Consider the following 14,578-nt stretch of genomic DNA (forward strand, 5'->3'; position numbering starts at 1 on the left):
GGCAGTGTCAGCCCACAGAGATAAGCAGCTTCACGCTGTTTGCTACTGGTTGGCAACAATCCTCAAGTCCTACAAGCAGGCTGCGGAATACCAATGGAGGACAGTAGAAACAGGCTACTGCTGCTCTTAAAGCTCAGTCCTGATCACCTCTAGATGTCATCTCCAACTGCTGGGCTGCTGTGCTCCTATATTCTGTTCACATCACCTCTCAAACAGCTGAATTTAACACCCTGGTTCAGCATTTCAGAAACGAGTAACTTTTAGATTCCCCAGGCTACGTGTTCGCGTGTTTTCGCAACTGTCGAGGCACCACACACGAATGTGAACATGGCTCAGTGCCTACAGCAGGCACAGCTGTGCACTGCCTTGACTAACCTAACAATTACACAGGAAAATGAGCCATGTAATGACCACCAGACAATTAACTCTGGAGACAAAAAAGCACAGTCCACTACTCATCACATCCTTCCCGCTGCGGCATGAAGCGTGTGGTAGAAAACCTTGTGTGGAGAAACACTGCACCTCATCCCGCCTTTTGTTTGCAAAGCTCTACTGCCAGCCCCAAGGGGTGTGTAGGGGGTTCTTCATTTCACTTTTTTTAAACTCACTTCAACACTGGTTGGACAGCACTCCACAGCCCGGCTCAGCATGATCCTGGCATCCTCAGGCTCCTCCAGCTCCACGGCTGCTTTCCACAAACGCACCGAATTTGGAACATGCTCAAGGGCTAGAGAGGCAAAACAATTATGTCAGTCACGATAAAGTAGTTTATCAAAGAGAGCTGTATTTTTTAAAGATGATATACTAAAGGATTTGTCCTATTGCAGATGAAATTTCCTGAAAGAGAGAAGGGAAGGAACTTTGCTTATATTGGCTCTTGCTTCCACAATGAGAATTTAAAAAACAGAAAATAAAACACTTAATCATTTTAATTGGAAACAGGTTTTGGAAAGCCAAGGGCTTTTTCGCTGCATAAGCTGTAATTGCATCCTCCTCAGTAAAACACCTGGCTGAACAAAGCCTCCAGCTCCAGCAAATGAGCATATGAGGATCTTCAAAATCAGGCAGCTTAACATGCTGGCTTCTGCCTCTATAAAAAAGGAGCACCTTCCACACTAAGTAACATCACAACCTCATTTCTTAGATGTTGAAATTGTCCCCTCACAATTTAGTTTTTCTGTAGGCATCTCCTGGCAGCTTAATGGACCCCAGCTCAGGTTCCTGCTGCAAAAATAAAACAGGGATGCATAAAAACTAAGAGGTATTGCTGACACTAACACCCTAAGCCATGAGTACAAAGTGTGCTTCCAGTAATCCAATATGGACTTCATCTAATTAGGATTCTTTGAGGCTTCCTTAATCTTGTCCAAGAGTTAGCTACTGCTGGTATAACTGCATTCTCTGCAGCCTGTCCTGCATGTGCTGTCTGAGACATTAAACAACAACTTCACTCAGCCCATCCCTTTCCACCCTCATATCCTAAAGAGAGATTGAGAAACCAAATGGTTTTTTAGCCTTTTGTCACTACAGTTTGCACCCCAGACCACTGGTATCAGCTGCATTGCAGCATTAGTTTCCCTGCTTCCATGGTGACTGTACACAAGCGTGCCATAGCAACAGAGGGCTGAGCACATCCTCCTTCAATAAAGCACAATCACAGGGACACAAAAACGGGTGGGAAAAGGCATCTAAATCTACTTTGAAACTAGCTGGGCTCCTAGGCAAGGCTGTTCCTTGAAGCATTGCTGCAAAGGCAGAGGCACACTGCTGAGCCTCAGCTCAGAGCAGATCCCAGCTCTACACAAACAGATTTACAAGCAGTGTGCACCGAGGATTCGGGCATTAACCATTTGTCTCAGAGTCTGCAGCAGTGGGAGATTTTCCCGAAGAAGTTAAGTGAATAATGTCAGCTTCCAAGAGCTGAAAGCATCACTCTGCAGGACAGAACATGTTTTCATAAATAGAGCATTCGATTTTTAGACCTCAAGATGCATTTGAACCACTCAGCTTGCAGGCTCCCCAGTCAGACTGAGGCTTTAAAAACTCCAGAGGTTCTGCTGGATGGCAGGAATGCACAGAGCCAGTAGAAAGGAGAAACGTGTTATGAAAGGTCACACTTCAGTGACATTATCTGGCAGTCAGGCCTTTTTATTTTAGAAGAAATAACGGGCTATACTGCCACTTATTTAAGGCTGAATATACAAACAGCTCCAAGCACCATATTGCTGATGTTCCCTAGGCAGCAGAAGAGCACTGTGAAGCTGTTAACAAGCAGAAACTGGGAAGAGAATGATAAATCCTGTTCCATTCCACTAACAGCTTTTAGCAGAGATTAAGTAGGTGGCTCCAAAAACTGAAGCAAGATGTTTTTCTCCTTGCAAATACCATGTCTGAAGCAAAGCTCGGTACTTAGTGGGCAAGTCACTGCTCTCACACAAGATTCTCCCATACCTCAGCTGGACTCACAGGTCTATTTCTGCTCCCGTAAAAGTGTTTTTCTGTCAGGACCTATGATTGTTCCTGAGAAGGACACACAGTATCAGAGGAGTGGCACTTCACAGTACATTGCACTGCTGAGCCAATGGAAATTCAAGAAGATATTGAACAGTCAATATCTGAACTCTTGCAACTTCAAACCCAGGAACCTTGAAGTACCTATAGTCCACATGTAGTAAGATGTCATTTCACCAGAGGTGTCCAGTTGATTCCTTTGAAACCAAGCCATTCAACACTGACTGCTTCACAATGATTTAGTGAATGCATTAAATCCAGACCCTTTTCCCTGTCTAGATTAAAGTCAGGAGACACAATTGATACAATTCAATAGTCAAGAAAGATCTAATCCCTATTGATACGAGCTACTTCAAGTAACCATAGAACTCATACTATAAACCCGTGAGGAAGATATGGGTTCAGGACAAAAGAATTAAAAGAATTCTATGAAAGAAGAAAACCTCCAAGTGCAATGCAAGAGAAGATGTAAGATTTCAGGTAAGCACCACAGAGAAAGGCTATTACTCAGGAACACAGAACAAAGCCCCCAGACCACCAGGCTCAGCAATACAAGAACCCCAAGGCCTCTAAAGCTCGTCCAGCAGGAACCACTGTGGTCTCTAACAGGTTACAAGCAAGTTGGAACTCATAGTCCATATCTTTTCCAAAAGATATCACAAGGTGACAGCTAAAATACCCTTTTTTCCCCTAGAGCATCGTTTTTTAATTGCTTTCATCTACTTCTCTAAGTTTGATCAAGCTGGAATTGGTTTTGGTGTGTGAAATGTCATTTTGGAACTGTTCAGTAACAACAGCTTTTTGCTGAAGGATGTTTTACAACCCTCTGCTCTAACTCAATAGCAGGAAGTTCCACCATTAAGGCACACATTAGCAACTGTATTTCCCCCAAGGAAGCAAGAAAAGCACTTAAACTTATGGACACATCTTGAACAACTTACAGTGCAATACAAACAGTGCAGTGCTCAGGCTTCATTCCCTGACCCCACAGGAGCTCTCACCTTTCCTAAGGACACGTTTCTTGGCACGGATATCTGTCTCCAGCTCTGCTGCTCTGATATAGATCCGGACAGACTGTGGAAGGTGGCGGACAGCCTGGGCCACAACAGCCTTGGCTGTATCCCCAGGCTGAAGCCGAGCAGCTTCTAACCAAACATCTTCACTCTGTCAGGAAAAACCACCAATCTTCCTTTATATCAGAACAAGAATATAAAATCAGAGTTTCTGGCTAAATAGGTGTTTTGTAACACTTCAGACAGCGAAGCTGTGTCAGACACAGCCTGAATCAAGCTTAACAGAGGTTCTGCTGCTCATTAACCACAACCTTTTCCTACTATCCTGCCAGGAACAGCAGGGAAGCAAAGCGATTCTGACCTTGGGGCACATCTCTGTTCCTTTCATGATGAGGTTTCGAGCCACCTGGAGTTTGCCAGTGACCTCCTCCAGCCGGGCCGATGCTATCCAGGCTGGTGGGTGATGAGGATTGGTCTCTCGGACAGATTTCAGGAGCAAACGGGCTTTCTTGATATCACTAAAGGAGGAGGAAAGACAGGCAGGAAAATCTTCAGCACACCATCAAACAATTCTCCTGTACCAGCAAGTGTTTTCCAGACAGTTCTTCACAGCCACGCTCATACGCGCAGTAACTGGGACCTCAAATGTTTCCACACTGGTGACACAAACTACATTCTACCAAAACAAGCTTACAGACACACATTAACACAGAGAGATCAGTGACAACCAGTTAAGTACTTAAACAAGATTTTTGGGAATTACAGCTGGGCACTTGCAGTCAGAAGCTGATGAGCCCAAGTGTTGATGTAAGTCAAGAATTAGGATCAGCGTTTGCACATATCGCTTTGACTTAAATGGCAATTCTTTATGAAACACGTGTCAAACTTCAGGTTAAAGAGGTTTCCAGAGGTTGTCAATCAAGCCTAAATTAGGCAGCACACAGGTACAATTAACCAGGTAATTTCCTGGCTGGCAGGCAGCCACACACTGCCATTATTCTGGCATGGAAACAGGGATAGAATGGAAACAATCCCCACAATTGATGCATCCAGGTCAGATGCTAAACACCTCAGCTTAAAGACTACACCAGATCTCATGTTAAAAGAATTCATCCTCAAAAACTCACCTGGTATCTCTTACAAATTAAATGCCAGCTGAAAGCACCCGCTCAGATAGATTCCCATTTATATGCAGGATCACTGCCACTACTAAGAGGATAAATCTGTTAATCCTTCTTAAACTTACTTGATATCTCCTCCGTGCGTGGGAATCATCGAATTCAAGTCTGTCAAATATCCTTTTGGATCCACTACAGTCTGGCCACTCACAGAGTCCGACACCTGGCAAAGTCAAGTGAGAGCTACTGAAATGGCCACTCACAGCCCCACACACTAAACACTGGAAAGCCCTTCTTTTTAGTATAAACCACATTTAGATGGGAAATGAAAAAAACAGAATTCAGTAATTTAAGAGTAATATTTTTCAGCAGCTTGTCCTGCATCCCTATACAGGATAGAGGAGATGCTTCCTTGGTAACACCACCTGTGCTGTTTGCTTTAAGTCCACCTCTGGTATAACCAGGCAGTCTGTTCTCCCATAATGACCAAGAATTCCAGGGACAAACTGTTATTTCTAAGGAAATTCTATTTGTGTTGAAGGTATGAGATTTGGGGAGAAGACATACAAAATTATTTCACAGGTCAGCTGTTCTTGGGTCTTCTAAAACAAGGGCTTAAATAGCAGCACAACATCAATCCCAGCTACACCAGATCCTACCTTCCCACATCCTTACCTGGCTTAGCCTCATATCCATCAAGGTGTTTCTGGCTTGGCCAATCTTTCTCATATCCAGTTCACCTGTCCCAGGTGTCATTAAGCCTGGTGTCATTCCTCCTGGGTATGGAGTATTCAGACCCCCTGGATATGGAGTATTCAATCCTCCAAATTGCTAAAAACAAGAGTGAGAAATTCATTCCTAAAACATCTTTGAGATTTCAAAAATAATTCAGGCTATTGACTGATCTGCTCTTCCCCAACAGCTGCAGGACAGAGATGCCAAACCCACACAAGTAGTTCTGAAATCGCTTCCCTGGATCACAAAACACTTCTCATATAGGATTTGCATATCTGTAGGTAATTACTCAAGTTTAGTCAAGTCAGTGAAATAAGCAACAAGAAATTGAAAAATTCAAGCACGGGCATCTAAACCTGGCACATTTAAACAAGAATATCCCACGGACACCAGGGAACCAGTCCAGGGCCAGTCAGCTGCTCCTGTAACTCTATGACCACAGGAGCAACGTGCTAAATTACTTAATTTTCAAGTAATTCAATTATTTTACACAGCAAATAATTTTTGACACAACTGCTCCAGGGGTGAGCAAACCATTAGGTGAAATCAAGCTTTATTTTCTGTTCCATTTTTGCAAGATGTTGATGTAACAGAAACAGATGCTGGTTATGCTCACCAAAACTCCCTATCACCATTTTACAGCCAGAGGAAAAGAAAATGAACACTTTCTTTTAAACATTTCATTTTTAGCCCAAAAATTAGGCTCTCCCTGCTTATCCTCACATTTTCTCTGGCAATGAGTGTGCACTGAAAGGCTCCAGCAAGCACAGGAGTTTAACATCCAGAATTCTTTTGACAGACTCACAAACCGCAACAAGTTTTTTGGTCAAGTAGCTTTTTTTTCCAACTCCCAGTTCAACCCTCATCTCTAACTTAAAGTTTGACCATGGCTGCCTCAGGTTTGCTGTGTACTCACTGTCTGACGTGGGTCCACAGTAGTGTGATTCTCCCCTGACTGTAAATGCTTTGCAAAGAAGCTGTCAGGGACAGGAGTCAGCTTCTCATAACGGGGATTCCTCTGACGCTTGTTCCTGGCGTCTCCAACCTCTGGAATACTCAGCCACTCCTCTTCTGTAACCTCTGCTAATTTCCGCTGTTCAAACAGGAGTTGTCGTCAGTATTTGCTGTAGAAATTTCTTTTTAACTGCTCTAACTCCTTAATAGATTTATATTCTTGAAATAACTCAAGATCAATTAAAGACTTAAAGGTCAGATTTTTTTCTAATCCAATGTACAAAGGAATTAGATGCCTTTAATTAGAATTTGGTTTTAGTCCAGACTGAGATTCCAAATCAATTTTGTTATTAAATTCAGTTCTACAAGCATTCAGATTAATCCTAATGCCTGCAGCATTGAATGGTTTATTACTAATCATCAGACAGCAGCTTAAACAATACATTTTATTTAAAAGCAGATTTAGAGGCAGGAGATCCTGCTCAGTGACTCCTCCAATGCCAAGAAGTTACTAGTCCCCCAAAAACAGAAGTGTAACATCTTCAATAAAGCACAAAACAAAAGCCTAGTATCAAAATTTGTAGGAATTTCACTACCTTGTGTATCCACAAGAACAGGATGAATTCCAATACAAATTAATTCTAGTCTGGAGAATAACTTGTTTGCCAACACACAAGATCTGAGCAAAGAAACACACATACACACAAAGGAACATAGAGCCACCTCTCATATCTCATAAAAAGTCCCATTTCAGACATTTCTTGTCCTTACTTTCAAGTCTGAGAACTGCTGCTGAATTTTGGGTCGTTCCATACGGTATTTCTCTATTTCCTCTTTTTCTCGTTGTTCCCTTAGGAAAAGGAGAACTGAGGTTATGCTCAAAGTAACACCTGGCAAGTCTTTAATCAAAGTGCTGCTAATACAGAAAAATGTGTTTGATCAGAGTTAAGGTATAAAAAGGGCATTTTTTTCAAGCTGTGATTATCAACATTATGACAGATGCCTTATCAAATCAGACAATCTTAAAGTGTAAAAACAAACATCTCCAACCAAGGGAACTTCAGTCTTCAATCTCCTCTTACCTGTAGACCAGGTAGTGAGTTTTACAAGTAACACCCACTGTTTACAAGGCATTACAGGACTCTTTTAACAATGTCCAGTGCACTGTGCAGCTCCTGACGTGTCAAAACCAGTCAGTCAGCATCTCCCCACACCATCTTAATGAACTACAGAGACTTAATTAACTACAGTGAAGTAACTCAACCACATCCATTCTCAAAGCAGCTGGTGCAAAATAGCCTTAATTAACCAGAAAACACCTCATCCCAGTGCTGTAGCTTATCCTACCTTCTCTCTTTCCTGCGTTCATCCATCCTCTTGTCCAAAGCTGCATAAATAGCATCTGCTTCCTCATCATCTTTTTCATAGGGACCACTTGAGAACAGGCTCCCAGCATAGCCATTGAACTGTGAATTTGGAGAGAAAGAGAGAGAAACCAGGAAAAAAAGGCATTTTAAAGCTCCTGTTATGTTCCTGCTACTGCCCACCAGTCGCCCAGAGCACCAGAACTGCACAAGCAGGCTATTTCTGACAACATTGCATCAGACTAACACAGCCCCAAATAAAAGCAGCTTTCTTCTACCACCCCAAGTGTTTATTCTCCCACACCATTTGAAGCAAAACTGCTTCAAAATTGCTTCTCTTTCAAAATTGCTACTCTTTCAAAACAGCTTCTCCTTCAAAATTGCTTCTATTAAGCAATAAATGAGATCCCAGGATAGAAAAGCCATTTTCTTCCATTAACCACTTTTTCTTTCTAAACCAGCGAAAGCAAACAGAAAGAATATCACAACATTCAAATAAGCAAAGAGGGATCTAAACACAGGAAGACTACACAGGCCACATAAGGACAAATGCACGTCACAGAACCCTTTAGGTTGAAAAGGACCCCCAAAATCATCAAAGTCCAACCTTGTCAAGGCACAAAAGCTTAGATTTCAAAAAATACATCACCTAAAATACTTAAACTAATTTTTATTTATGGGCCTTTTCCCAAGATTCTCAGGGCTCTGTATAGATAATTAAAATCTGTAAAGATAATCAGATTAATAAAATAAATGTAAATAATACAGAAAATTAATATAATATTTAATATATAAATGACATATATATTTTATATATAAAATAAATAATTGTATAAATTATACAGAAAATTTTTATCTGTATAGATAATTAGATTAATAAAATGTAAATTAGACAGAAAATTAATATATTATATATATAAAATATATAAAATATATAATTCTATAAATTATATAGAAAAATTTTATCTGTATAGATAATTAAAAATCTGTATGGGTTAGATTAATAAGATAAATATAAAATATATATAAAATATAATATACATTATATATTATTATGTTATATATTATACAGTATATATTTATATGTAAGTTATATATTTTATATATATTATGCATGTTTACTTATATGTAAGTTATATATTTTATATATATTATGTATGTTTATTTATATATAATATATGTATTATATATTTTATATATATATCATACATAATATATATAATTCTATAAACTATATAGAAAATTATCTATCTGTATAGATAATTAGACCCCAATACATGGAGCAAGGCCACAACAAAACCCTGTAAGCACCACAACACTGTGTGCACTGTTAGGTCTCAATAAATCCATACGAAAAAAAGGAAACGCTGGCTGCAAACTACAGGAAATTCTGGCCTTGGAGGCTCAGCCAAGGGCAGAGAGCTCAGGGGACTCCTCTTGCACTTGGGGAAAAACACGTGCAGGCTGATGCAGAGCTCGTCACCTCGTCGTAGTTGGTGTCGTTCAGGTCCTCATCGTCGTCGTCAGCAGTCTGGTTCTTCTTCATCTGGTCCCCCACCGTCCTCTTCCCGGGCGGCGCGTGCCGGTCGTCCACGGGGTCGTTGGCATCGCGGGCAGGGCCAATGTCGGAGCGGGTGGTGAAACCCGTGGCTCTGGGGGGACAAACCAGCGGCTGCTCAGCTCATTGCAACCCCAGCCTGTCCCAGCCACCCCCTGGAACGGGCAAGGGAGAACATCGCTCCTTCGTGAGAACGGCGTCGGCCACTCGCCGTGCCCACAAAGTCTGGGGGGAAAAATGTCCTTAGGATCATGGAGCGGTTCGGATTGGAAAGGACCTCAAAGCTCACCCCCTGCCATGGGCAGGGACACCTTCCACTAGACCAGGTTGCTCCAAGCCCAGTTCAACCCAGCCTTGGACACTTCCAGGGATGGGGCAGCCACAGCTCCTCTTGGCAACCTTTTACAGGGAGAACTTCATCCACAAGGACTCTGCAACCACCTGGCTCACTGCTCTGCCATCCTGCACCCAGACGAGGCTTCCCTCCTAAGCAGTGTTAAACACAGTGAGCAGCTGGCCCTGCAGGCTGCCAGTCACTACAGGAGGGTCTGGGTGCAGGGATGGGGCCACTGGGGCTCCTCTGAAACCCCACACTCGCCTGGCAGCAGCTCCCGGGCACAGCCGGCAGGACCTCCCCAGGCGAGGGCACAAACAAATCGGGGGACACAAACACAACTCACTCCCACCAAAGGACACCCCAGCCCCACCAAAGGCGGCCCCAGCCCCCATCAAACCCTCCTCAATGCTCCCTGCACAGACACCCCCCGTTTGATAGTGTTTCAGAGGGCCCCACGGGCACAGAATAGGGAGGGACACAAACCCTTCCCAGCAGCGGCGTTTGGAGCACCCGGGGCCTCATCCCCGGGGCCGGGCTCGCTTTTAAACACAAGCCCGCCCAGCTAAAGAGGGGACGGGGACGGGCGGGGAAGGGACGAGGACACCCAGACAGGCGTCGGGGGACCGGGTCGGGGAAGGCCCAGGCCGGGCCCGGGCGGCGTCTCACCCGCGGCCCAGCCCCGGCACGTAGCCCAGGGGCGCGGGCATGCCCAGGAACGGCTTCTTCTTCTTGTTCATGGTGCCGGTGGCGACGAGCCGGGAGCGGAACGGGGCCGACGGAGGCGACCGAGAGGCGACGGCGGTGGCGGCGGAAGCAGAAGCGACGGCAGGAGCAGTCGGGGCCGCCCGCGAGGGCAGAGCGGCACTTCCGCTCCCGCCGAGGAGCAGCTCGCCCCCTGGCGCCCCGGCGGTCCCGAGCCTTGGTGAGGATGGTGGCAATGATGGGAATGTTGCGGGATGGGAATGATGGGGATGGTGAAGATGGAGATGATAAGGATGGGGATATAGGGAATTATGGGAATGATGGGGGTAGGGATGATAAGGATGGGGATGTGAATGATAGGGATGGTGGAGACGGGGATTATAAGGATGGGGATATTGGGAAAGGTGGACATTAGGATGGTGTGGATGGAAATGGTGTGCATGAAGGTGATGAAGGTGATTGGAATGATGGGGCTGAGGGTGGGGATGCTGAAGCTGTGCTATCGTGGAACTTGTGAGCTTCGCTTCCCCCCTCCCTCTGCTTCCCTTCCTCCCAAGAAAAATTATCTCTGGGAGCAGGAGCAGGTTTTCTGCTCATTCCTTCACCAGCCTGGAGTCTCTCACCTCCGTCTTTGCTGTGTGGTGACAGCAGGGATGGCAGTGCCAAGGGAACTAGGTGTCCCAAGGGGGCAGGGAGCATGGGTCCAGCCCCTTGGGGTGCATGGATTGACCACCTCTGCTCATCCATCTTTCCAAGGGACCTGAGCCTGTCCCAGGAGCTCCTGCCTTGGTTTCCCCAGATAGAGCACTGGGCAGGTTTCTCCTGCCCACCCACAGCTGGTGCCAGGATTAATTATCTGCCACCTGAAAAGTCTCCAGGTGACCCTGAAACCATGCCCATGACAGAGAGGCAGAAGCTCCTTGTCCCTCGGGAGAGGCTCAGGGTCACAGACCACAGGGGCAAGGGCAGCAAGAGGGGTGCGAACGGGCTGTTTTGGGAACTGTCCCACAGCCCCCTCCCAGCACAGCCCTGCCTCCCACTGCCAGTCCCTGCCAGGTCTTGGAGCAGAAACCAGCTGCGGGGAAGATAAATAGCCCCATTTTGCATGCTAATGGCATCCCAGCCCCCAGCCGCTTCCCATCAATCTATTTTTGGGTTTTGCTGGAGAGAAAAAAAAAATAAAATCCCTTTTGCCAAATTGTTGGAGTGGCAGAGGGAAAGGGAGGCTGCAGCATCCCAGCTCTCCTGGCTGGGCACCCTGGAGTGAGGGCAGAGCCCACGGGAACATCCTCAGCACCAGGGAGGGGTGTGGGGCCCCCAGACCCCACAGCCTGTCCCAGCAAGCCCATCCTCCTCTCGACACCCAGAGCTGCATCCCTGCTCCAGCACATCCTGTGCCATGAGGGTCTTCCCTGTGGGCTGGATGGGGGAAATTTAGGGGGGTTTCAGGGCAAATTGTTCCCCCCCCCATCCTTCCAGAGGATGGAGGACAAACAGAAGCCCATCAGGGACCTCCTTGACCGACAGAAGTATGGGGAGAGCAGGGAAGTGCCCAATTCCCTGGAAGCAGGAATTTCATTTTTGGGACAGTCCACTGCAAGACAGAGCTGAGGTGAGGGTTTGGCAGCAGTGTGACCCCAGCATGGTGCTGGTGTTAGGGCTGTAAATCTTCTCTTTACACAACAACATTCAGCCTTCCCAGATGCAGGAAGGTTTCCTCTCTCCCACAGGTGACCAGAATTCGCAGTGCACGCACACTCCAACCAAGGAGAAAATTCAGAATAACTTATAGGTTGAGGAAAATCAACCATAAATGAGTTTTAATCATCTCTGGGCATGGACCCGGTGTTTGGTATGGTGAGTGCAGGGGAGAGCACTGGCTGCACATCCCACTGACCCTCTGCACTGGAGGCACTGGGAGCTCTGGGTTGACCTTCCCACTATGTTGGAGCGTGGCAGGGATGAGTGGTTCAGGATCTGGCCCTTGAGCATCCTCACCAGCCCAGCTCTGCTCTTCAGGCACCCCATGGGTTTCTCCTTGGATTTCCCTTTGCTACCCAAGCCCTGACACGGGTTTGCTGCAGGAACATGGGCAAAAGCATGGCGAGGTTCTTAATCAGCAATTATTCTGATTAATGCTACTGTGGGGTGGTGGGGAGGGAAGTGAGGTTGGGAGAATGCCCTGAGCTCCTCCTGGGATCATCGGGACCAGGAGGTGGCCATTCCCTGTGGCCTCTGGTGGGAAGGAGTGGGGTGTTCCATGTGTGTCTGCTGCTAACGTTGGCATTGCTCTGAACTCCCCAAACACCTTAAAATGGCATGGGAAGCAGGGAGGAGACACTTTCTCCCCTCTGCAACAAAATCAGAGGGGGTAAAAGGGTAACAGCACCTGTTAACAATGCAAATATGCTGCACCAACTTCAGGGAGCTGCTGCCTGGTCTGCATGTCAGTACAGCACTTCTTAGCACCCTCCACAGCATTTTTGGGATGAGGAATAAAACTCCAGAGGGATGGGACTACTGACAGCAGGTCGATCCCGTCTCCTGGATGCAGAGTCATCCCGCTTCTGGCTTGGGACTTTCCAAGCCCGATTTCTGTCTGACTCTCTAAGAACAGCGAGGTGGGAGGGGATGCTGGGCACGTCGGCACGGCCACGGGGGTAATCGCTCACAAAGGCTTGAAAGTGAAAAATAATCACTTGGATGGAGCGCAAGGACGAGCTCACCGAGGCGGATCCTGCCGGGGACTGGCAGCTCAGGATCCAGCCCGAAGCCCAGCCAGGAGCTGCCCAGCCCGTGGCTGTGGAAGGGTCACCGCGGCCCCGCGCTCGCACAAAGCCCCCTCTGTGTCCCGGGGGAAAGTGGAGGCGGCAGCGGCTTCTCCCGGGACGACGAGAAAACAAACCCCAGGGCTCTCCCGAGGCTGGGAATTCGTGCTTTTAAATATCACATGGCGCAGCAAGAATGCACCCGCAGGGCAGGATCAGCAGCAGGGCTCATCCCATGCACTGTTTCCCAGTGCCTGCCTGTTGGGATAGAAGGGAAAATGGCTTTAAGCTGAAAGAGGGGAGATTTAGATCAAATATAAGGAAGAGTTTTTTACTGTGAGGGTGGTAAAACAGCAGCACAGGTTACCCAGGGAGATGGGGGCTGCTCCATCCTTGTAAGTGTTCAGGGTCAGGCTAGATGGGGCTTTGAGCAACCTGATCTAGTGGAAGATGTCTCTGCTCATAACAGGGGGGTTGGAATGAGATGGAATAGACTTTAAAAGTCCCTTCTAGCCCAATCTATGCCATGATTCTGTGAATATTCCTGTTGCAAAACTCCTGCCTGCAAGCTCTGAGCAGAAACCCAGCCCCTACCTGTGTGTCAGTGCCATGCACAGGAGCAGGACATCCCAGAGGTACCAGGAGTACCTGGAGCAGTGTGAGCTCCTCCACTGAGCCCTGGGAGGTTAAAGAGCCCAAATTCAGCCACCACAGCCCCAGTCACACTTGCACCCCCAGCCAGCATGGTGCTTGATGGGGGGTGCTGCTGCTGCTTTGCACTCCCAAATGGGATGATTACTTGGGTTTCAGACATCGAAGTGTGAGAGAAGACTAAAACAGCGGCTCGTTTTCAATCCCTACCGTCTCGGCTCCTAAATTAACGCTTTTGGAGTCTGTTCTCACTTGATTATCACCCGATGCCGTGAAATCCTCTGAAGACAGGATGTCCTACTTAACAAATCAACTCCGTATTAGGTAAATATATATCCTGAAATTTTAATTAGTCCCTTGCTACGATAGAGAGGCACCCCGAGGATGCATCTGTGGCGTCTGCTCCCCTTCACACCCCAAGACGAGCTCCAGTGCGAGACAGAAGCTGCACCAGAGCCGGAGGCAGCAGGTGCTGAGCTCCCACAGCAGCTGGGAGGGAGCGAGGTGCCTCTGAGCGTCTCCCCCCAAAGCCATCTGAAGTCTCAGAGACAATTAGCAGAGGCTTCTAAAGGGCTTCATCACTGAGCTCACACCCTTGGCAATTGAGAGAGCAGAGCTGACACCAGCCAGAGGTTTGCCGGGAAGAATGTGGAAGAGAGCTCAGAGGCACTGGTGTCTTGCCAGTGGCATGCTAATGATGCTGCCCAAAAGGATTCCTTAAAATTGTCTTTTCCTCCAGGAATGTCCAAAGTCTAGAGCTCTGGGAGAAGGACAACGTTTCCCAGAGTAGCCAGTGATTTGGACAGATGGATGAGGCAGGTGTGGAGCTTCCCCATGCCCAGGGCAGCATGTCCATGGTCCTGTCCT

At 46.8% G+C, this 14,578-nt stretch overlaps 1 protein-coding gene across 1 annotated transcript in view; it reads right to left on the reverse strand.

Annotated features, from left to right (window-relative positions):
- PRPF6 (pre-mRNA processing factor 6) overlaps positions 1 to 10,429 on the reverse strand; it is a 24,711-nt gene extending 14,282 nt beyond the window's left edge. The window contains exons 1-10 of the mRNA XM_051803389.1: positions 10,257 to 10,429; positions 9,179 to 9,347; positions 7,679 to 7,797; positions 7,103 to 7,181; positions 6,294 to 6,470; positions 5,318 to 5,473; positions 4,771 to 4,865; positions 3,886 to 4,042; positions 3,513 to 3,675; positions 609 to 727 (exon numbers count right to left, since the gene is read on the reverse strand). Coding sequence (XP_051659349.1) covers positions 609 to 727; positions 3,513 to 3,675; positions 3,886 to 4,042; positions 4,771 to 4,865; positions 5,318 to 5,473; positions 6,294 to 6,470; positions 7,103 to 7,181; positions 7,679 to 7,797; positions 9,179 to 9,347; positions 10,257 to 10,327 — 1,305 coding nt within the window. The 5' untranslated portion in view covers positions 10,328 to 10,429. The remainder of the gene's footprint in view (positions 1 to 608; positions 728 to 3,512; positions 3,676 to 3,885; positions 4,043 to 4,770; positions 4,866 to 5,317; positions 5,474 to 6,293; positions 6,471 to 7,102; positions 7,182 to 7,678; positions 7,798 to 9,178; positions 9,348 to 10,256) is intronic.
- Between the last annotated feature and the right edge of the window lie 4,149 nt (positions 10,430 to 14,578).

Source organism: Manacus candei, unplaced genomic scaffold (genome assembly GCF_025592945.1).
Source record: "Manacus candei isolate 608988 ecotype Guabito, Panama unplaced genomic scaffold, ASM2559294v1 h1tg000057l, whole genome shotgun sequence".
NCBI lineage: Eukaryota > Metazoa > Chordata > Aves > Passeriformes > Pipridae > Manacus > Manacus candei.